The 21441-nt window shown below is 40.2% G+C and overlaps 2 protein-coding genes and 1 pseudogene across 11 annotated transcripts in view; 2 read left to right on the forward strand and 1 right to left on the reverse strand.

Moving 5' to 3' along the window:
* LOC135276766 (mitochondrial mRNA pseudouridine synthase RPUSD3) overlaps positions 1–21441 on the reverse strand; it is a 132667-nt gene that overhangs the window by 75848 nt on the left and 35378 nt on the right. For 5 of the 10 annotated variants that reach the window (XM_064381580.1, XM_064381582.1, XM_064381579.1 and 2 more), the window contains exon 3: positions 11547–14148. In XM_064381580.1, coding sequence (XP_064237650.1) covers positions 12948–13970 — 1023 coding nt within the window. In that variant the 5' untranslated portion in view covers positions 13971–14148 and the 3' untranslated portion in view covers positions 11547–12947. Of the gene's footprint in view, positions 786–11546; positions 14149–16761; positions 18115–21441 lie in introns of those variants that run through there. The other 5 variants (XR_010344317.1, XR_010344315.1, XR_010344313.1 and 2 more) reach the window with 2 other exon arrangements.
* LOC105710981 (high mobility group protein B1-like) lies at positions 207–16548 on the forward strand (annotated as a pseudogene).
* LOC105710979 (zinc finger protein 431-like) overlaps positions 16485–21441 on the forward strand; it is a 20865-nt gene continuing 15908 nt past the window's right edge. Inside the window, 1 exon segment of the mRNA XM_064381569.1 lies at positions 16485–16632. Coding sequence (XP_064237639.1) covers positions 16579–16632 — 54 coding nt within the window. The 5' untranslated portion in view covers positions 16485–16578.

The following is a 21441-nucleotide window of genomic DNA, read 5'->3' on the forward strand; positions in this document are numbered from 1 at the left end:
TTTCTGTGGTGGGCCGGGCTCTGCTCAGGGAGAAAGCGCCTGCCTGAAAAGGCTGCAGCATAGGCTGTCAGTTTTCTTCACTCAGTTTAGAATCTGATATCTTCCGTCACTCAGGGCCTGAGAAGGTGGGGTTTTAAACGTTATCCAATCAGCGACGCTGAGCTGGGACTCATCCAATCAGGCACGCGGCTGGAGCAGACAGGAAGGCTTCCGGGATGTGGCGGGGCCTTTGTCTCTTGCTGCAGCCGGAGCTCCAAGTCTGGGTTTCTCTTCTCTGTGTCTTCTGCTCCTAGAAGCCCAGTCTCTATGGCCCTGTGACCTGCAGCTATTGGGCGATCCACAGCTACAACGCCAGGACCCCTTGGCAGTTCAGAAATGGTGAGCATGCCAGTCCGACATTCCAAGAGAAGGGAAGGGGTTGGTTGGAACCGATGGGAAGTGGCTGTGGCAGGACTCAGGCCTCCCCGCAGTCAGCTCCACAATCTGTGCCCCGAGTTCTCTTTGCCCAGCTCGGCTTCAGTCCCTTCAACCATAAGATGGCGGCTGTGCTTACACCCGTTCCTGGTGTACGGTCTCTTCCCTGTGCACTGACTGTGCCCTGGTCTGGAGTCATCTCTGAGCAGCTCTGCACCCGCAGCATCGCGTCTCTTCCAGATTGTGCAGGGACCACAAAAGGGTACTCAGGGGAGAATCCTGACTCCGGGTGCGGGTTCCATGAGTGTGAAGAGTTTTGGTCTGTGGGGTTCCCAGTTCCTCTTTTCTTCTGTTAATGTATGGAAGTTACCCTAAAAACATTAAATAATTTAATCAAAGAGTGATTCAAAAATTTTCGAGCAACCGGCTGTCGTTTGTAATTTGTGGTTCATGGACGGGGCTTGAAGGAGTTTTATAAACTGCATGATGAAGAAAACAAAATTCGGTAATTGGTTAGGTACAGTTATGTAGTTTCTTCATTTGTACAATAAAGGTGAAAATGTCCTGATTATGTAACCAGAGGTTAATTGGCAGTTTATAGTTGGTTAAGGCTGAATTTTATTTCTCTCAATGCAGTTATTCACTAAAACATGCACCCCGGTTAGATTTTTTTAAAAGTAGGAATCCGGGGACTAGAGACACCTCAGTCTAATTGCCTGCCACTTAATTATTTTCACACTCCATGGGAAACTGATTTTCTGTTGCATTTTTCACCTGTGTCCCAAGCAGTATCTTAAGTCTAACCGCTATCCCGTTTCTCCAGCCTCACTCTGGCTTGTAGTAAGATACTAAATTTCCAGTTTCATCTGGCGTTCCCAAATGCCAGCTTGTCCTCCCTAATTTACATTATAAGCTATTTGTCTCTTAATGTACTTTTCTATATCGTATTTTAATTAACTATTTTTTGCAAAGCATTAAATGATGGTTTTAAAAAGGTTTGTTATCTGTTTGTAAATATTACCCATGAGAAGAAAGCAAAGAATAATCCCCTGACGCCGTATTGTAAAAACTCTTTGTGCCTCTTCTCCTTACATCTTCTCTAGGCACAGAGATCTTGTTAGAATGTTTTGGGTCAAGGTTATCCTTTGGAATCTTTATGAGGTGATGTGTCCTCAGCCACCCTTTAGTTTTTTTTCTGGTCCTGGGTTTCAGTACTGTCTGGGATAAACCAAGATATCCACCATGGTTCTGTCAGCTAAAGTGTCTAGGGAATATCAGCTTCTGGGTTATTTTCTCCCATAGGACAACCTGAGGTATGGAATGTATCCTCTCAAGGGAGCAAGTGGATGCCCTGGGCCTGAGAGGAATTTTCTGGTGTACTCTTTTTTTTGAAAAGGTAACCCCTGAGACATTAAAATTGTCTACACCAAACCCAGCTTTTACTTCTAGGGCACACATTGCTGGTCAGCCAATCAGATACTGGTACTGAGGGGAAAACACAGAAATAATCTCTGCCCCCTGGATTCTCTAAGGGTGCAGAAAGATAATGAAATAAATATGACGAAAGAAAAATAGTGTCCCAAAAGGCCAAACCAACAACCAAAAAGTGACTCCAGTGAGATGGTGTAAGAACTTCCAAAGTAAAATGCCCCTGGGGCAGTCACTGGGGCATAATGCAGGGTCTCCCGAATGTGTGGTTCTTCAGCACATAAGTGAGCAGGACTGAGTGGAAGAATCTCTCAAGTGATTGAATGGCCTGACTTGAAACATAAGTCAGACACATCTGTTTTTTAATCAGCACTGCCTAGGTTTGTCACCCCGGGTTTTTCACCTTGAAAATATTTGTTTACTGATTTTGACCTCAGTTTTTTAGCTGTAAATTGCATTATATTAGTAGGCCTTGAAAGGTAGAATTTTTTTTTTAGACAGTTTCACTTTTGTTGCCAGGATGAAATGCAGTGGCAAGATCTCAGCTCACTGCAATCTCCACCTCTCAGGTTCAAGTGATTCTACTGCCTCAGCCTCCTGAGTACCTGGGATTACAGGGACAAACCATGATGCCCGGCTAATATATATATATATATATATATATGTATATATATAATATATATATGTATTTTGTATATATATATAAATATATATATTTATATAATATATATAATATAAATATAATTTATATATAATATAATATAAATATAATATAATATAAATATAATATATATATTTTATATATGTGTATATATATATATGTATTTTTTTTTTTTTTTTAGTAAAGATAGGGTTTCACAGTGTTGGCTAGGCTGCTCTTGATCTCCTGACCTGGGATAATCTGCCTGCCTGGGACTCTCAAAATGCTGGGATTACAGGCATGAGCCACCATGCCCAGCCGTTAGGAAAATATTTACAGAGGGCATAAAAGAGGTGGGTTTTAGAAAAAAGAAGTCTAATTATATATTTCATTTGTTAAAAATTCTCATTACCTGCTGCATGAAAAACTCAGCTCACTGTAAAAAAGAAAAGAAAAAAAAATTCTCATTTACCTTTTTCTTTCCCAGAGGTTTTTTGTTTTGTTTTGTTTTGTTTTTTTTAATGGCTGGGTGAGTTCAAACAGAATTCCAAGGCTTAGTTTTTAGAATGCTAGCTACTGAGGAAAAGAATAGGGAAAATCTCTCTTCTTTTTTGGCTGGGGAAAATTAATACATTTTCATGAGAAAATGTGGTAGATAATTGGTGAGTTACATATATTCATGTAAACATCAGTTCCTCTTTCTGCAGGGTAAATTTGTGACAGTGGATATCTCTGTTCAAATCGTGTTATCTTGATTTCTGAGTTTCATGCTAAATTTTATGAGATGAAACTTGGTACCACCTAGAAGTATTTCTATAAGACTAATCGTTTACTACATGATTTTTAATAAAAACAGTAAAATAACATATTGTCTAATAGGAATAGATACTTTTGCTTTTCTTATTGAGGTATAAAATGTAAGTACTTTAAAATTTCCTTCCCTTATTTGAACACTGTGTTTGAGCAATTTTGCTGAATTTTTCAAACAAGTTGTTTCAAAAACCAAGTGAGTAACTAACATGGAAATTGAATCAAGCCCAGTGACTAAGAGCTAAGGCTAATAGTGAGCTTGCAAAAGGAGGTTTTTTTTGAGACAGTCTCACTCTGTTGCCAGGCGCCTGGCTGGAGTGCAGTGGCACAATCTCAGCTCACTGCAACCTCCGCCTCAAGCAATTCTCCTGCCTCAGCCTCCCAAGTACCTGGGACTGCAAGTGCATGCCACCATGCCCAGCTAATTTTTGTATTTTTAGTAGAGACTGGGTTTCACCATGTTAGCCAGCATGGTCTCGATCTCTTGACCTCGTGATCTGCCCACCTCGGCCTCCCAAAGTGCTGGGATTACAGGCTTGAGCCACTGTGCCTGGACACAAAAGGAGGTTTTTTTTTCACCATGTTGGTCAGGCTGGTCTTGAACTCCCGACCTCAGGTGATCCACCCGCCTTAGCTTCCAGAGTGCTTGGATTACAGGTGTGAGCCACCACACCCGGCCAAAAGGAGGTTTTTAAAAGCACAGTTAATTTTTTTCTGGGATGCCTTTCCTGCAGATGTCTCAGCCTGCTCACCCCAGTTATGGAAGAAGCCTTACTGCTGACAGAGCCCTGGAAAGCTAGGGACCTACAGGTAAATGCAGTTAAGGTTAAGATGAAAGAGGACTGAGAGGGTCTTACTGGTGATGAAGTTGTTTTTGTTTTGAAGCAGTTTCTAGGCTTTGGAATATAAAACAAAGTTAGATTTATTTTTTAAAAAAATTGAATTCACAAGGAGTATTGCAACAGGAAAAAGTACCAATTTTTAAAAACTTCAAGGGTCAGATGTAGTGGCTCACACCTGTAATTTCAGCACTTTGTGGGGCTGAGGTGGGCGGATCACCTGAGGTTGGGAATTTGAGACTAGCCTGATCAACATGAAGAAACCCCATCTCTACTGAAAATAAAAAATTAGCCAGGCATGGCGGCACATGCCTGTAATTCCAGTTATTAGGGAGGCTGAGGCAGAATTGCTTGAACCTGGAAGGTGGAAGTAGGCAGACAAGGGCTTTTTTTTTCTAGGGAGCAGCAAACAAGATTAGAGAGGTGAGAGGAGAATGGCAAATGAAGGGTGAAAAATCAGATTTTAGATTAGAGAATGTTCTGTAACGTCAGCATGCTCTTAGAAGAGACATAAAATGAGGTTGTATGTCAACTCAGACTGAGAATAGTTCAAAGTTCTGGAGCCTGTGAAAAATTTTCTTCAGACCACTGAAGACAAATTCAGCTGATTCTTTTAATGGGAAAAAGAAGAAAATGTTCAGAGTTCTTATCAAAAAGAGGTCCCAATTCAAGCCCCACAAGAGGGTTCTTGGATTTCTGTCAAGAAAAAATTCAGGGTGAGTCCATACAGTAAAGTAAAAAAAAAATTATTAAGAAAGTAAAAAAATAAAAGAATGGCTTACTCCATAGGCAGAGCAGCCCCAAGAAATGCTGGTTGCACATTGTTATCTTTATTTCTGGATTATATGTTAAACAAGGGGTGGATTATTTATGCCTCCCAATTTTAGACCACATAGGGTAACTTCCTGATATTTCCATTGCATTTGTATATTGTTATGATGCTGGTAGCAGTGTAGCAGTGAGGGCGACCAGAGGTCACTCTCGTTACAGCTTAGATTTGGTGGATTTTGTTTGACTTCCTTACTGCAGACTGTTTTATCTGCAAGGTCTTTATGACTTGTATCTTGTGCTGACATTCTATTCTATCCTGTTACCTAGAATGCTTAACCACCCAGGAATGCAGCCCAGTCAATCTCAGCCCTATTTTACCCAGCCCCTATTCAAAATAGATTTGCTCTGGTTCCGTCTACCTCTGACATCTTCCCCCTCTTTTTTACAAGGGCACCCTTAATCCTAAGGATTGTAGAGGGATGAAGATTCATTTTCCATAACTACTTCATGCTGAATAGGGGTGATGATATTTTTGCCTAACTATTCAGAGTTTTCTTCTTTTTTTTTGGAGATGGAGTTTCGCTCTTGTTGCCCAGGCTGGAGTGCAATGCTGGAGTGCAATGACGTGATCTCGGTTCACTGCAACCTTTGCCTCCTGGGTTCAAGCAATTCTTTTGCCTCAGCCTCCCCAGTAGCTGGGATTACAGACATATGCCACCACGCCTGGCTAATTTTGTATTTTTAGTAGAGACAGAGTTTCTCCATATTGGTGAGGCTGATCTCAAAATCCCAACCTCAGGTGACCCACCTGCCTCAGCCTCCCAAAGTGTTGGAATTACAGGCGTGAGCTACCATGCCTGGTCAAGAGTTTTCTTGACTGTGAGAAACAAACCAAAGGATCAGTGATGTTTTATGCAAAGTCAAAAATATTACTTCAGTCTTCTATTAGTTCAGTCCATTCAGTTAATTCCTATTCTGTTTGATAGTCATGAACATTTTAGTTCTCCATAAATACTAAAAGTTTTTTCTCTATTCTAATGTCACAATTTCTAAAGTCATCACAAACTTGCATTTAAGAACATGTGTTGAACAGATGTAGTGGCTCATGCCTGTAATCCTAGCACTTTGGGAGGCTGAGCCAGGTGGATTACTTGAGATCAAGTGTTTGAGACCAGCCTGGCCAAAATGGCAAAATTCTGTCTCTAGTTAAAATACAAAAATTATCTGGGTGTGGCAGCGTGTGCCTGTAATCCCAGCTATTTGAGTGGCTCAGGCTGGAGAATCGCTTGAACCTGGGGGCAGAGGTTGTAGTGAGTCGAGATCATGCCACTCCACTCCAGCCTGGGTAAGAGTGAGACTCTTTAAAAAAAAAAATCTGTCAAAGTCTTTTTTTTTTTTTTTTTTTTTTTTTGAGACAGAGTTTCGCTCTTGTTACCCAGGCTGGCAATGGCTACCCAGGCTGGCAATGGCGCGATCTCGGTTCACCGCAACCTCCGCCTCCTGGGTTCAGGCAATTCTCCTGCCTCAGCCTCCTAAGTAGCTGGGATTACAGGTAAGTGCCACCATGCCCAGCTAATTTTTTGTATTTTTAGTAGAGACAGGGTTTCACCATGTTGACCAGGATGGTCTCGATCTCTTGACCTCGTGATCCACCCTCCTCGGCCTCCCAAAGTGCTGGGATTACAGGCATGAGCCACCGCGCCCAGCCTGTCAAAGTCTTAAGTTAACTATAAATCATCTTCTGAAGAGGATCAACAGAAGATGACTGTCTGGATGTCAAAGTCTTAGTGCAGTCACAGTAAAAAAAGAAAAAAACTGATTGAGAAGGAAATTTGGTTAGATCTGTGGCATACAAAAATTTTATGTAACAATTATGATTATTAATGATGTACACTTAGTCATATTAGAATTACAGGAGTTTCCCATAGTTTTGGAACACATACCAATAACATATTTACGCAACATAGTCCAATAATAGTGAAACATTATTTCAGATTTGACCATGTTTTCTGTGTGGTTTTTTATACTAAATGAGCCAAAATTTACTATTATCTTTGTGTATTATTGATGTCAAACCCAATTCTTTTTTTTTTTTTTTTTTTAAAGACAGGGTTTTATCATGTTGACCAGGATGGTCTCGAGCTCATGACCTCAGGTGATCGACCCACCTCAGCCTCTCAAATTGCTGGGATTACAGGCATGAGCCACCACACCCGGCCCAAACCCAATTCTTAATGAATCTTTCTAGACAAATCTATCCAATTTTAATGTTTGATCATAAGGTAATATTCTCATAAATCTTTTGTAACTCTTCACAAAGTCCTTGTTGTTAAAGAGTAAATCAGTGCTTTAAGAGAAGCTGTCATTTTTATCTTAACGTTCACTTTATAGAAAAACTGAATAGTACCCATTTAACTTTAGTCAATATGTTCATATACAGAAACTCTTTTGTAATTAAATTTTAACAAATCTTTCACAGTTTGTTTAAACCTTCAGTTTTATTCTTTCTAATTTAAAACAATTCTTGGCCGGGCGCGGTGGCTCACGCCTATAATCCCAGCACTTTGGGTGGCTGAGACGGGTGGATCACGAGGTCAAGAGATCGAGACCATCCTGGTCAACATGGTGAAACCCCGTCTCTACTAAAAATACAAAAATTAGCTGGGCATGGTGGCGCGTGCCTGTAGTCCCAGCTACTCGGGAGGCTGAGGCAGGAGAATTGCTTGAACCCAGGAGACGGAGGTTGCGGTGAGCCGAGATCGTGCCATTGCACTCCAGCCTGGGTAAGAGCGAAACTCCATCTCAAAAAAAAAAAAAAAAAAAAATTCTTTAACCTTTTAATCTAGGTGAAAAAATCCACATTTCCATGTTTTCTTATGACGTTTTATAAAAAAAACCTTTCACTTTCTCTGTATACCTTGCGTGTAAAACTGTTTTTTCATAGTCAAAATTACATATTACAATGTTAACTCTTAGCACCTTTAGTTTTGGTGAAAACTTTGGTAAGTAAGGGATTTTAATTGAATACTAGACGTGGAGTCTGGGACACAGACAGAAGTGTATATAAGGTCTGACTCCAGTGTATTAATAGTCAGGGTAGATGCCTAACTTGATGTGTCACAGGCTGTAAAGCAGGCAGGTTGTACAGTGAAGAGTCATAGTGGCATTTTGTGACATCTTTAAGAGGCCTAATGACCTTTAAGTTATATAATGTTTCTTGCATAAATTTCCTTTAATGAATTACTTCATGACTTACGCAGATCATCTACAATATGTTTAGACTTTCTTATTTGTCCTAAACATCTCTCTTTTTAAATAACAAGTCATTTTATTTTAGGATAATAATTTACTATCTAAGATCTTTTCTTTAAGATTCATTTGTGATCTCGGCTCACTGCAACATCTGCCTCCCGGGTTCAACAAGTTCTTCTGCCTCAGCCTACCGAGTAGCTGGGATTACAGGCACCTACTACCATGCCTGGCTAATTCTTGTATTTTTTGTAGAGATGGGGTTTTGCCATGTTGGCCAGGCTGGTCTCAAACTCCTGACCTCAGGTGATTTGCCTGCCTTGACTTCCCAAAGTGCTGGGATTACCAGTGTGAGCCACTGCATCTGGCCAAAATCTCTTTTCTTTATAAACTTTGTATATTTAGGGGGTATGGCTAATTTCATATGTCCCAAGGCCTTATTTATAATTTAATGTCTTCAAGATAGGTAAATTGAACAATTTTTAAAAGTCATAGAACCAATTTATGACCATAAAGTATTTGGTAAATCCAATATCTGACCTATATAATTTGGAACCAATTTTTATATTTTGAAGACATTTTTATTTTCTCTATGATCTTTAAAAGTGTTTTTACTTCCAAATGATTATTTGTCACATGAACTAAAAGGCATTACACTTTATACTTTTTGGACAAGATATTTGATTTCAGCTCTTATTATTTTAAAACCAATTAATCAGAATTCTTCCATATCATACACACAACACATATAAATACACAGACAGAAGATTCAGCAGTTGTAAGGTTTTTGTTTGTCAGCTTTTTTTTTTTTTTAATGGTGTTTCTCTCTTGTTACCTAGACTGGAGTGCAATGGCTCAATCGCAGCTCACTGCAACCTCCGCCTCCTGGGTTCAAGTGATTCTCCTGCCTCAGCTTCCTGAGTAGCTGGGACTACAGGCATGCATCACCATGCCCAACTAATTTTGTATTTTTAGTAGAGACAGTGTTTCTCCATGTTGATAAGGTTGGTCTCTAATTCCTGATCTCAGGTGATCCACCTGCCTTGCCCTACCAAAGTGCTGAGATTATAGGCACCAGCCACTGCATCCAGCCTGTCAGTTTCTGAATTGGATTACTGGATTCAGGGTGGAGCCCAGGAAAGCTTAGGTTTCTATGGCTTAATCAGTAAACAGAGCTGGAAAACAAAACAGATTCCCCTAAATTAAGCATCCCATTTTTTACATCAGATCTTGGATCTAAATAGGAGAGAATCAGTTTATTCCAAGGGAAGTCTTATTTCTCAGTGTGGAGTGTGAATACCTCCATACTTTCTAGGTGGTCAAAAGTATGTTTCTCTGATCCAAATGTGAAGAGCTGAGTATTTCCCCATAACTCTCATTAGCCATTTCAAAAGTATATTTCTCACCTAGTTATTACAAGCTGAAGTTCTTTTATAATGTGAAGTACTTTTTGATACTCCAAAAGTCAGAAACATCAGATAATACAATGCAGAACAGAACAGAAACTTAGATTTTGAGAATGATCTATCCACTTTTAATTCCTGGGGTTTCATGAGAAAAAAGGAGTGTTACCCAAAACAGGGTCTGTCACACCTCTTCTGTTTTTCCTAAGGAGTTCCAGACTGTTAGAGCTTGAATATCTGCTTTTAATTAAGCTGACTTTTAACCATAGTGCTCTCTTAAAAAGTCCTTTTAAATTTCTTATTACCAGAGTTTAGTCAGGTCAAACAGCCAATATCTCTGACTTTTTAGTTTTACTAAAGTAACTTCACATATTTTCTGAAAAAGGAAAATGCAAGATGGTTCCTGGAGAGGAAGAGAATCAACAAATGGTAAAGGTCACCCAAATATCAAACAAGAAAGTACTTGTTCCCTAAGCTGGGAATTGAACCCTGAAGCTGGGCCACCATTAATGGTGGAGACCAAGAGAAAGGACTGTTATGTGGTCAGAAGGTCAAGTATCCAAGGACATGACTGAGCACTTTGCTGGACCAACCTGAACAGCAGCCTTAAGGGGTCCTAGGCCTGCATTCTATCCTAAGGTACCCCCTTAATGACAGAACAATACAGAAAGACAGATATATAGCACAAAGTACAACAGGTATGTCACAGCTTAAGACTAGCCTCACAAATGCATTTTCTTAGTTAGAATGGTACATAGGAGATAAACAGTAATTTTTTTTTTTTTACCATTAATTTAATCACCTTGAATAGAGAGAGGGCAGAAGTCTGGTAAGAAATTTTTACTCTTGGCCAGGCATGGTGGCTCATGCCTGTAATCCTAGCACTTTGGGAGGCCTAGGTGGGTGGATCACCTGAGGTCAGGAGTTCAAGACTAGCCTGGCCATCATGGTGAAACCCCATCTTTAAAAAAAAAAATTTTTTTTTCACTCTTTTTCCAGCATGCCAGGCTTCTGGGTTCCCTTTCCCTGAGTGGCCCTAGTGACATGGCTGAGTGTACCACAGCCCTGGGGGCCAAGCCACAACACAAAGGAAAATTATCTTTTTCTCTTCTGGCCAGAGCAAAATATGTGTAACAAACATAGACATTAGCTACTCTGCTTAGCAACTGGTATCAAACTGGCAAGACTTAAACTTGTCCCCAGTTGGGCCCTGTCATTGTTAATCCAGCCTCTGATCAGAAGTTTTAACTGGTGGTCTCTGGGCAAGATCGTTACTCTGTGTAATAGATAAGATAAAAAAAGGGAAAAGAGACCAAAAGCATTGCCTGTGGCAGGGTGGGGAAGGCAAAGAGCTCAGGGGGCCAGAGAAAGACCTTCCCATTGCAGGGATAATAAGTTTAGGTGGTCACTTCTTGGTAGCAAAGAGATTTTTTCCAGCAGTCCCATTAGTACTTAAATTTCTTTTTTGGAGGAGAAAAAGATTCCCATGTCACATGGTCCTGTAGATGCCTAATTCTGTCACTCATAGCATCAGCAAAGAGTGCAAGACAGACTAATCCAAAGAGAATAGCAATGAATATCTCAGTGTCAAACCTGTTCTTAGCTGAGAAGGATTTTACTGAGGGAAATCTCTAACTTTCTAAATCTTAGGAAGGAATATAACCTTTCTATGTTGGGCCTCAAATTCAAATTCAGTCAAGCATCCTTGCTTTTTATTAAGAGAAGCCTTTAACCCACTCTTGAGAGAGAATAATTCCCCTAAATTATGCCTCTAATCCAGTCTTATCCTTTACTCAGGTATATGCACCCCACTCCCCCAAAGTCAGCCAGTTGGTGCACACAGATGATTTTCCTTTGGGTCAGAGGTCTCTTCAGTATAGTCCCTTTGTTGTGGTTGCCAGAAAGATGTTATCGGAAAGAAGTTCTGATCCAGAACCCAAGTGAGGGTTCTTGGATCTCACTCAAGAAAGAATTCAGGGCGAGTCCATAGAGTAAAGTGAAAGTAAGTTTATTAAGAAGTAAAGAAGAAAAAAATTGCTTACTACATAGGCAGAGCAGTCCTAAGGGTTGCTGGTTGCACATTTTTATGGTTATTTCTTGATTATATGCTAAACAAGGGGTAGAATATTTATGCCTCTCCTTTAAAAACTATTACACGGTAACTTCCTGATGTTGCCATGGCATTTGTAAACTATCATAGTGGGAGTGTAAGCAGAGATGATGACTGGAGGTCACTCCCATTACCATGTTAATTTTGGTGGGTTTTATCCTGCTTCTATACTACAACCTGTGTTATCAGCCAGGTCTTTATGACCTGTATCTTGTGCTGACCTCCTATCTCATCTTACGAGTTAAAATGCCTAACCATCTGGGAATGCAGTCCAGTGGGTTTCAGCCTTGTTCTACTCAAGTCTCTATTCAAAATGGAATTGCTCTGGTTCAATATGCTTCTGACAGAGTCTGTGTCTGGCTATGTGATAAATAAGAAAAGGGAACACCATGTAAGTCATAATGGGAAAGGTGTTTCTTTCCATAAACTGTTCTAGAGAACACAAAGAATGAAGAATTTTATTAATCACAGCTGTTTACCCAGATTATGTATGTGCTTCATCGTTCCCCATCTCTTTGTCATATACATTTCTTCCATTTGACTTTTCCTGGGTGGTATTTTTTATGATAAGCTAGTAAGCATAACTACATTGTTGTGCTGAGTTCTGTGAGCAGCTTGACTTAATTATTGAACTTGAGGAACATTGTGGGAGTCCCCAATTTTTTTTTCTTTTTTGTCAGAGTCTCACTCTGTCACCCAGGCTGGAGTACATTGGTGTGGTCTTGGGTCATTGAAACCTCCATCTCCCAGGTTTAAGCCACTGTCCTGCCTCAGCCTCCCAAGTAGCTGGGACTACAGGTGTGTGCCACCAGACCCAGCTAATTTTTATATTTTTAGTAGAGACAGGGTTTTTCCATGTAGACCAAGCTGATCTCAAACTCCTGACCCCAGGTGATCTGACCGCCTTGGCCTTCCAAAGTGCTGGGATTACAGGCATAAGCCACTGTGCCTGGCCTATGTCTTTGTTATTGCAAACAGTGCTGTAATAAACATGCATATGCATGTGCCTTTATGGTAGAATTATATATATATATATATATATATATTTTTTTTTAGGTAGGAACTTTTATTATCACAAGTCCAAAGAGGTCAAGTTACTTGCCCAAATGCCACACAGCAAGCAAGTGGCCTGTCCAGGATGTGATCTTGGGTTTGTCTGACTGCAGAGCCCAGGATTAAACCTGAATGCACGTTGAACACTGACCTTATTCTCCCTGGGCCTGGCCGGAGATCCCATCCTCACTATCTAGTGTGTGTGTGAGGAATCAGGAACAAAGGGAGGACTATTGTAAGCGGAGCCCAAGGCACCATAGGGTCCTGGAGAAATAAGGGGGCAGGGGTGCCAGAAGCTCGATGGGGGGGTCCCTGGCCCTGGTGCCTGGGAGGAGGAGCCGATGTAGGTGGAGGTGCAAGGGCAGCTGGGCAGCCTGGGAGGGGGTCAGGTGGAGGCGTCTGAGGAGGGCTTCATCCAAGACCTGTGTTTCGCGCTTGGTGCTCTCAGATGGCAGCAGAAATCGCTGGCCCAGGACAGTGCCCACGCAGGCAGAGTATGTGTGGTCCCCAAGCACAGGGCAGAGCTGTAGTACCATGTGCACCTGCAGTTGACTGGCAAACACTGTCAGCGGCTGCAGCTGGACCAGGGCACAGCCAGAGCCTGTGGCCAACACACGAAAGTGGCTGAGAGTCTTCTTGACACCTTCCAGGATGTCCTTTCGGGATGGGGCCTTCACTGGAACTGAAAGGTTGACCCCATCAATGTGTTCCAGTTTCAGGGCAGTCTGGATCTTCCCCTCAGAAGTAGCTGGGATCCCATTAGTGACAGCACAGTAGGTGGCTGTGGGCCTCTGTGCTCTCCGTGCATGAATGAAGAACTTCTGGAGGCGACTAGTCGTCTGGGGACAGCTGGAGAGGAGTACAAGCCCAGAGGTCTCCTTCCCAGATGCTCGGACAACCTGGAGCTCCCGCTCCCCAAGTCCCAGGGACTGGCTCAGCTCTGGTAGCACTGAGAGCAATGTCAGCTCTCCTGGTTTTCCTGTCACTGGAAGACCCTGTGGCTTGTTCAGTGTCACTAGAGGTCCTTTCTGGTCCACCACGGCTGCCCGCAGCACATCAACCAACTCCTCCCGACTGAGGTTCTTTGGCAGCAGCCCCGGGAAGGGGTGGTCCCTGAGGGGCCCCGACCGTTGGCGGGAGCCTCTGGGTTGGTTCTGATTTCGGGCTTCGGTGCCAAAGCCTGCGTCCTCCAGCGCTGCACGGACAGCTAGGCGCTGCCGCCAGACCCGGCCCAAAACACGGCGGCCATACATCTCCCGAGCAAGGATAGCCAATAATTTCTTTAGGTATATATTCAATTTGGAGGTTGCTGGAACAAATAGTAATCCTGTTTTCAGTTCTGTGAGGAATTGCCACACTGCTTTTCACAGTGGTTGAACTAGTTTACCCTTCTACCAGTAGTGTATAAACATTCCATTTTTTTCACAGGTGCTATAAAAAAATAAAAAATAAAAAAAAAAGAGAAAAATAAATAAACATTCCATTTTCTCTGCAACCTTGCCAGCATCTGTTACTGACTTTTGTTTTTGAGACAGAGTCTCACTCTGTCACCCAGGCTGAAATGCAGTGGCGTGATGTCAACTCATTTTAACCTTCACCTCTGTGTTCAATAGATTCTCGTGTCTTAGTTTCCTAAGTAGTTGGAAGTACAGATATGCACCACCAAGCCTGACTAATTTTTGTATTTTTAGTGAGAATGGGGTTTCTCCATGTTGGCCAGGTTGCTCTCAAACTCATGACCTTAAGTGATCTATCCACCTTAAACTCCCAAAGTGCTGGGATTACCATGCTCAGGCTTTTATTGACTTTCTAACAGCAATCAGAATGTGAGATGATCTCTCTTTATTTATTTATTTTTTAATTTCTGTAGTGGTTAGTGGTAAGCATTTTTTGCACATGCTTGTTAGCAATATGTTTGTCTTTTGAAAAAATCTGTTCATCTTTTTTGCCTACTTTTTAATGAATTTTTTTTGTAAACTTGCTTAACTTCTTTATGAATTCTGGACATTAAACCTTTATTAGGAACATAGTTTGCCACTATTTTTATTTATTTGGTATGTTGTCTGATTACTCTGTTGATAGTTTCCTTTGCTGTGAAGAAGTGTTTCAGTTTAATTAGGTCCCATTTGTCTATTTTTGTTTTTGTTGCAATTCCTTTTATCTTCCTCATAAAATCTTTGCTAGTTCCTATGCCTAGAATGGCATTTTCTTGGTTATTTATTTTCCAAGGTTTTAAAAATAATTTTAAGTTTTGCATTTAAGTCTTCAATTTATCTTCATTATATATATATATAGTAAGGAAGGGGACCAGTTTTAATCTTCTACATAGTGCTAGCTAGTTGTTCCAGCACGTTTGTTACACAGGGAATTCTCCCCACATTCTTCTTGTCAGCTTTGTCAAAGATCAGATTGTTGGAGGTGTGGGGCATTATTTCTGGGCTCTCTATTCTGTTGCATTTGTCTATGAGTCTGTTTTTGTACCATGCTGCTTTGGTTACCGTAGCCCTCTAGTGAGTGTGGTTTAAAGTGGGGTAATGTAATGCCTCCAGCTTTGTTCTTTTTGCTTAAAATTGCCTTGGCTATTCAGGCTCATTTTGGCTCCATATAAATTTTAAAATAGTTACTTTTTTAGTCTTGTTAACAATATTTTTGGTAGTTTGATAGGAGTAGCATTAAATTGGTAAATGTCTTTGGGCAGTTTGGTCATTTTAATATTATTGATCTTTTCTATTCATCAGCATAAAGTATTTTTTCATTTGTGTGTGTCATCTCTGACTTCTTTAAGTAGTGTTTTGTCATTCTTGTTATAGAGATCTTTCACTTCCCTGGTTAGCTGTATTCCTAGATATTCTATATTCTTTTTGTGGTAATTGTGAACAGAATTACATTTTTGATTTGGCTTTTGACTTGGATGTTGTTGATGTACAGGGATGCTACTGATTTAGTGTCCTAAAACTTTGCTGAAGTTGTTTATCAGTTTAAAGAGCTTTTCTGGCTGAGCATGGTGGCTCACACCTGTAATCACAGCACTTTGGGAAGCCAAGATGGGTGGATCACGAGGTCAGGAGTTCGAGACAAGACTGAAGAAAATGGTGAAAACCTGTCTCAAAAAAAAAAAAAATTAAAAAAATAAATAGAGCTATTGCAGTACATTGAATTCCATAGAGACAGCACTGGGGCAAGTGAGAGCTGGATGGGCACTGGGTGACTCTGTGCCTCGCTGAGGAAAAATAACTAAACATGGGCAAAGGAGATCCTAAGAAGCCAAGAGGCAAAATGTCATCATATGCATTTTTCGTGCAAACTTGTTGGGAGGAGCATAAGAAGCACCCAGATGCTTCAGTCAACAACTTCTCAGATTTTTCTAACAAGGGCTCAGAGAGGTGGAAGGCCATGTATGCTAAAGAGAAAGGAAAATTTGAAGATATGGCAAAGATGGACAAGGCCCATTATGAGAGAGAAATGAGGGAAGACAAAAAAGAAGTTCAAGGATCCCAATGCACCCAAGAGGCCTCCTTCAGCCTTTTTCCTGTTATGCTCTGAGTATCACCCAGAACTCAAAGGAGAATATCCTGACCTGTCCATTGGTGATATTGCAAAGAAACTGGGAGAGATGTGGAATAACACTGCTGCAGATGACAAGCAGCCTTATGAAAAAAGGCTGCGAAGCTGAAAGAAAAATATGAAAAGGATATTGCTGCATATCGAGCTAAAGGAAAGCCTGATGCAGCAAAAAAGGGAGTTGTCAAGGCTGAAAAAGGCAAGAAAAAAGAAAAGGAGGAAGATGAAGAGGATGAGGAATATGAAGATGAAGAAGATGATGATGAATAAGTTGGTTCTATCGCAGTTTTTTTCTTGTCTATGAAGCATTTAACTTCCCTGTACACAACTCTTTTTAAAGAAAAAAATTCAAATGTAAGGCTGTGTAAGATTTGTTTTTAAATTGTACAGTGTCTTTTTTTGTTAACAAACAAAATAGTTAACACACTATCGAATGTATCTTTAGATAGCCCTGTCCTGGCGGTATTTTCAGTAGCCACTAACCTTGCCTGGTACAGTATGGGGGTTGTAAATTGGCATGGAAGTTTAAAGCAGGTTCTTGTTGGTGCACAGCACAAATTAGTTACATATGGGGATCGTAGTTTTTTTCATCTTCAGTTGTCTCTGATGCATGTTTTACAAAATAACGGTTGCTTTGCTAACTGAATACCACTCTGCAATTGCAAAAAAAAAAAAAAAAAAAAAAAGTTGTAGCTGTTTTGTTGACATTCTGAATGCTTTTAAATAAATACAATTTTTTATTAAAAAATAAATTTAAAAAAATTTAAAAAAATCCTGTCTGTCTCCCCTTTTAACAATAACAACAACAAAAGAGCTTTTCTGCTGAGACTGCAGGGTTTTGAAGATACAGAATCTTTTCACTGCACATAGGGATAGTTTGACTTCCTCTCTTCCTGTTTGGATGTCTTTTATTTTCATCTTTTTCCTGATTGATCTGGCCAGGACCTCCAATTCTATGTTGAATAGGAGTTTTGAGGGAAGGTTTCCTTGTCTTGTGCCAGTTTTCAAGGAGGAATGCTTCTAGCTTGTGTCCATTCAATATGTTGATTGTAAGTTTGTCATAGATGACTCACTATTTTGAAGTATGTACCTTCAGTGCCTAGCTTTTTGAGGGTTTTAAACATGAAAGATGTTAAATTTTATTGAAAGCTTTTGTAGCATCTATTGAGATAGTCTTGTGGTTTTGTCTTTTGTTCTGTTTATGTGATGAATAACATTTATTAATTGTATGTTGAAAGAGCCTTGCATCCCAGAGATATAACCTACTTGATCACACTGAATTAGCTTTTTTGGGTTCTCCTGTATTCGATTTGCTAGTATTTTTTTTGAGAATATTGTCTTCAGTGTTTATCTTGGATATTGGCCTGAAGCGTTTTATGTTTGTGTTTTATCTCTGCCAGGTTTTGGTATCAGAATGATGCTATTCTTATGTAATGAGTTGAAAAAGAGTCCCTTTTACCTAGTATTTTGAAATAATTTTGGTAGAAGTGGTACCAGTTCTTTGTACATCAGGTAGAATTCAGCTGTAAATTTGTCTGGTCCTGTGTTTTTTTTGGTTGTTAGGCTATTTATTACTAATTGAATTTTGGAGCTTGTTATTGGCCTATTCAGGGATTCTCTCTCTTGTTGCTGTTGTTGTTGTTCAGTCTTTGGAGGATGTATCTTTGCTTCAGGGTTACAATCCTCATGTTTGGCCTAAGTGAACTCTCTACTTATATTCATGTTGCCTCAGCTTTTTCCTTTTAGGTAGACACAGTACCTAGAGTGTGCTAGAGCAGCCTCTAAGAGGAGATTTCTCTTTTGATTGTACTCTGCTGTAACACCCAAGAAGGCAAGCCAGGTTGATCCCACCTAGAATCTGCCTGGGATTCACAAGACAGGACTAGACTTTGGATTGAGAATATACAGAAAACTAACAGGAGGCATTGTCTGCATTGTGAGATGTCAACCAACATAGGCATCTAAAATTCCCCTTTGAGAGTGTGGCTTTTTGAGCTTTTCAGATCTTGTTCAGTGACCTGCTACAGTTATATAAATATCTCTAGGTATAATCTGATGACAGAATCTTTAAGTTCAAACAAGCATCTTAAGAGTGAGAGATCAAGGCCACAAAGTATCCAGAACTATGACCACAACTATATCTACCTGTAAACTATGATGTTGGAGTAGAGTGTCCTTCCTCTTACCTAAAAGCTAATGAATCAGGAGGGGATCCAGGTCCTAGAGCTCCACCAGAGCAGTTCAGTTTTCTATTTAGAATCAGCCCAAGTCTTTCCAGCCTGGCTTACCATTGGGCCATCAGCCCCAGGTCACTAAGAACCCTCTCTTAGGGTTCTAGTGAACCCTAGGCATCTTTGAGATATTTGAGGATGTCCAGGGTAGAACTGTGTCAGGCTAACAACAGTGATTAACTCTGCTTCTGTCTCGGTATAAGAGAAAGAAGTAACTGGGTGTTTTTTTCTTCCCTCATACAAGAGATAACTGTAGTTGGTACCAACATGAGAGTTTCTCCAGTTTCCTGGTACTTGGGTGAAAGACAAAGAGGAGTTCTAGTGACTCAAACAGATAAACTAATTGCTTCCATTTCATATGGTCATTCAATAAATGGATAATCATGCCATTGCACTCCAGCCTGGGTGACAGAGCAAGAATTTGTCTAAAAAGATAAATACTGAGGCAGGAGAATTGCCTGAACCCAGGAGGCGGAGGTTGCGGTGAGCCGAGATCGCGCCATTGCACTCCAGCCTGGGTAACGAGAGCGAAACTCCGTCTCAAAAAAAAAAAAAAAAAAAAAGATAAATAAACAAATAAGAGTTTTGTCTGGTGAATTCTGCTTTTCTAGAGCTGGTGCTCATGGTTTTCAGAAACCCAAAAGCAAGTAAATGAGAAAAATAAATATATATTTTAGAATTTAAATTTTTAAATTTTGTGTTAAAACCATTGCTTAGAGAAACATTCCATTTAGTAGCTTGTGTTCTATTCCTGCAGATCCAGTAGTTGCTCCACAAGTAACAAAAAGTAAATATAAACACAATAAAAATTTATCTAAACCACATTAAACTTTTTCTATATTCCTCTTATCTGTCTATATTTAACTTTTATTCTATACATTTAAAAAAAATCAATGACAGAGAAACAGAGGAAGAAATAGAAATGGTAGACATTTTATCTAAATCCTGGAAATTATTGAACTGTTAGTATCAATTTCCAGGGTATTATGAGAATGAAATCACATAACGTGTTATTCCCAGCACAGTGCTTTGTAACATACTCTTGAGCAGACAGTACCTGCTTAATAAACATTGCATTATTACATGTGTACATGTTGTTTTTCAAATGCAGACTTATTCAGAAATTGCTGCTTTTTCTTTTGTCTGAAAACTTTAGAGTCAGCAAAGAATATGAAACTTCAGGATGGAGATTGGTTGTCTTCATTTGTATCAGAAGTATTTGTGGTGTGACAGGAGTGCTGAGTGTAAGGAATCTGTGCTGTGCCTGCTTTCTCTAACTAATGCTGATAATGAACCCAGGGGGAGCAACATCAGCATGACAGGGGACTTGTTTGAAACACCCATTCATGGACTTTTTCCAAACCTGCAGATTCACATCAAACAGAGTGGGACCAACATTACTAAGTAATTTTTAAGCTCATTAAAGCCTGAGAGTCAGTGCTTATCAGCCCACTCTTCTCATTCAGATTACATGGTCAATTTGCAGAAATCTTACTTGTGCCCCTTACACTGGTTTTGTTTATTGTCCTGGATGGAAGCATTCATGTTATTTTAATTAAGTGCCTCATGTGACTCTAAGATGAGGTCAGAATCAAGTATGAAGGCTTCAAGATACATTCCTGAGAGTTAAGTGTCACATTTGCAGTAAAAGGTGGTCACAGAGCCTATTCTGTTTGACTTGGTAGGGACAGGGCAGTGTGGCCCATATTTCCATTACTGGAGCAGAAATTGCTGGTGTGTGTGGCAGGGGAGGGCACCTATGGACAGGAAAAGAGGAACGTATATTTTTATTTTCATTCAGCTAATTGTTCCTGAATCTCTTCTGTTTTAAAGGAGAGAAATGGGTGGACCTTTTGGTCTTGGTCCTTCTGTCTGTGGGTGTGAGACTAGCAGGTAAGCAGGTGGTGCTGATGCCTTTAAGGGAATTTTCTCAAGGTACAGGTGTTACTTGTCCAGAGAATTTCTCTGAAAAGGTTTTCCAGAGAAGGAGGAAAAAGAAGAAAAATGGCTTCTTTTCAGCTAAACATGTCTCAGATCAAGAGCTGTGTCCACTCTGCCTCCTGGAGTGCCAAGCATTTAGTACTCACAAACCTTTACTTCTCTACTTGTGTTTTTCCTCCCCAATGAGTTTGTTTCAAGTACTTTTTAAAATTGTTGTGATAGTCAGGAATCTCTAAAAAATATTTCTTTCCTATGTTATTTCCTATGTATGAGAGCCTTCTCTACATCATGGCTTCTTATATGCAATGCAGAATTCCTACCATGAATTTATAATCTTCCATATTAAAAGTGTTCCTTTTGTGGCTCTTGAACATGGAAAGATGTGAATACTCAAGATTCCTATTGGGGGAAAGCTGAGGTTCTTAGTAAAGATGGAGAACATGTAATATTGAGGTTTCATCTGTGTTCTCCATTAGCACTGTGCAGAACACGATTAAGAAAATGCTTATATAAAAAGGATGGCATTTGTTACCCAGGACGTTTTGAAAAAAATTATTGAGAGAAACCTGCTCTCTAGGGTGCTAAAGAAACATTACTTAAAATCATTATTAAAAAGTATAGAACATGGAAGATATCTTCACCTTTGCATAAAACTAATTTTTCTTTCTGATTAAATTCAGTCTATAATTGACTTTTTGAGGGGCAATATCTCAGCAGTCATGCTGTGTTCTTCTGTGTGCAAGAGCACATCATAAAAAATTGTTCTAGGAGGCCGGGCACGGTGGCTCACACCTATAATCCCAGCACTTTGGGAGGCTGAGGTGGGTGGGTCATGAGGTCAAGAGATCGAGACCATCCTGGCCAACATGTTGAAACCCCATCTCTACTAAAAATACAAAAATTATGTAGTCCCAGCTACTCAGGAGGCTGAGGCAGGAGAATTGCTTGAACCCAGGAGTCAGAGGTTGTGGTGAGCCAAGATTGAGCCATT

Source organism: Aotus nancymaae, unplaced genomic scaffold (genome assembly GCF_030222135.1).
Source record: "Aotus nancymaae isolate 86718 unplaced genomic scaffold, 86718_ANA_hifiasm-v0.15.2.pri h1tg000028l, whole genome shotgun sequence".
Lineage (NCBI taxonomy): Eukaryota > Metazoa > Chordata > Mammalia > Primates > Aotidae > Aotus > Aotus nancymaae.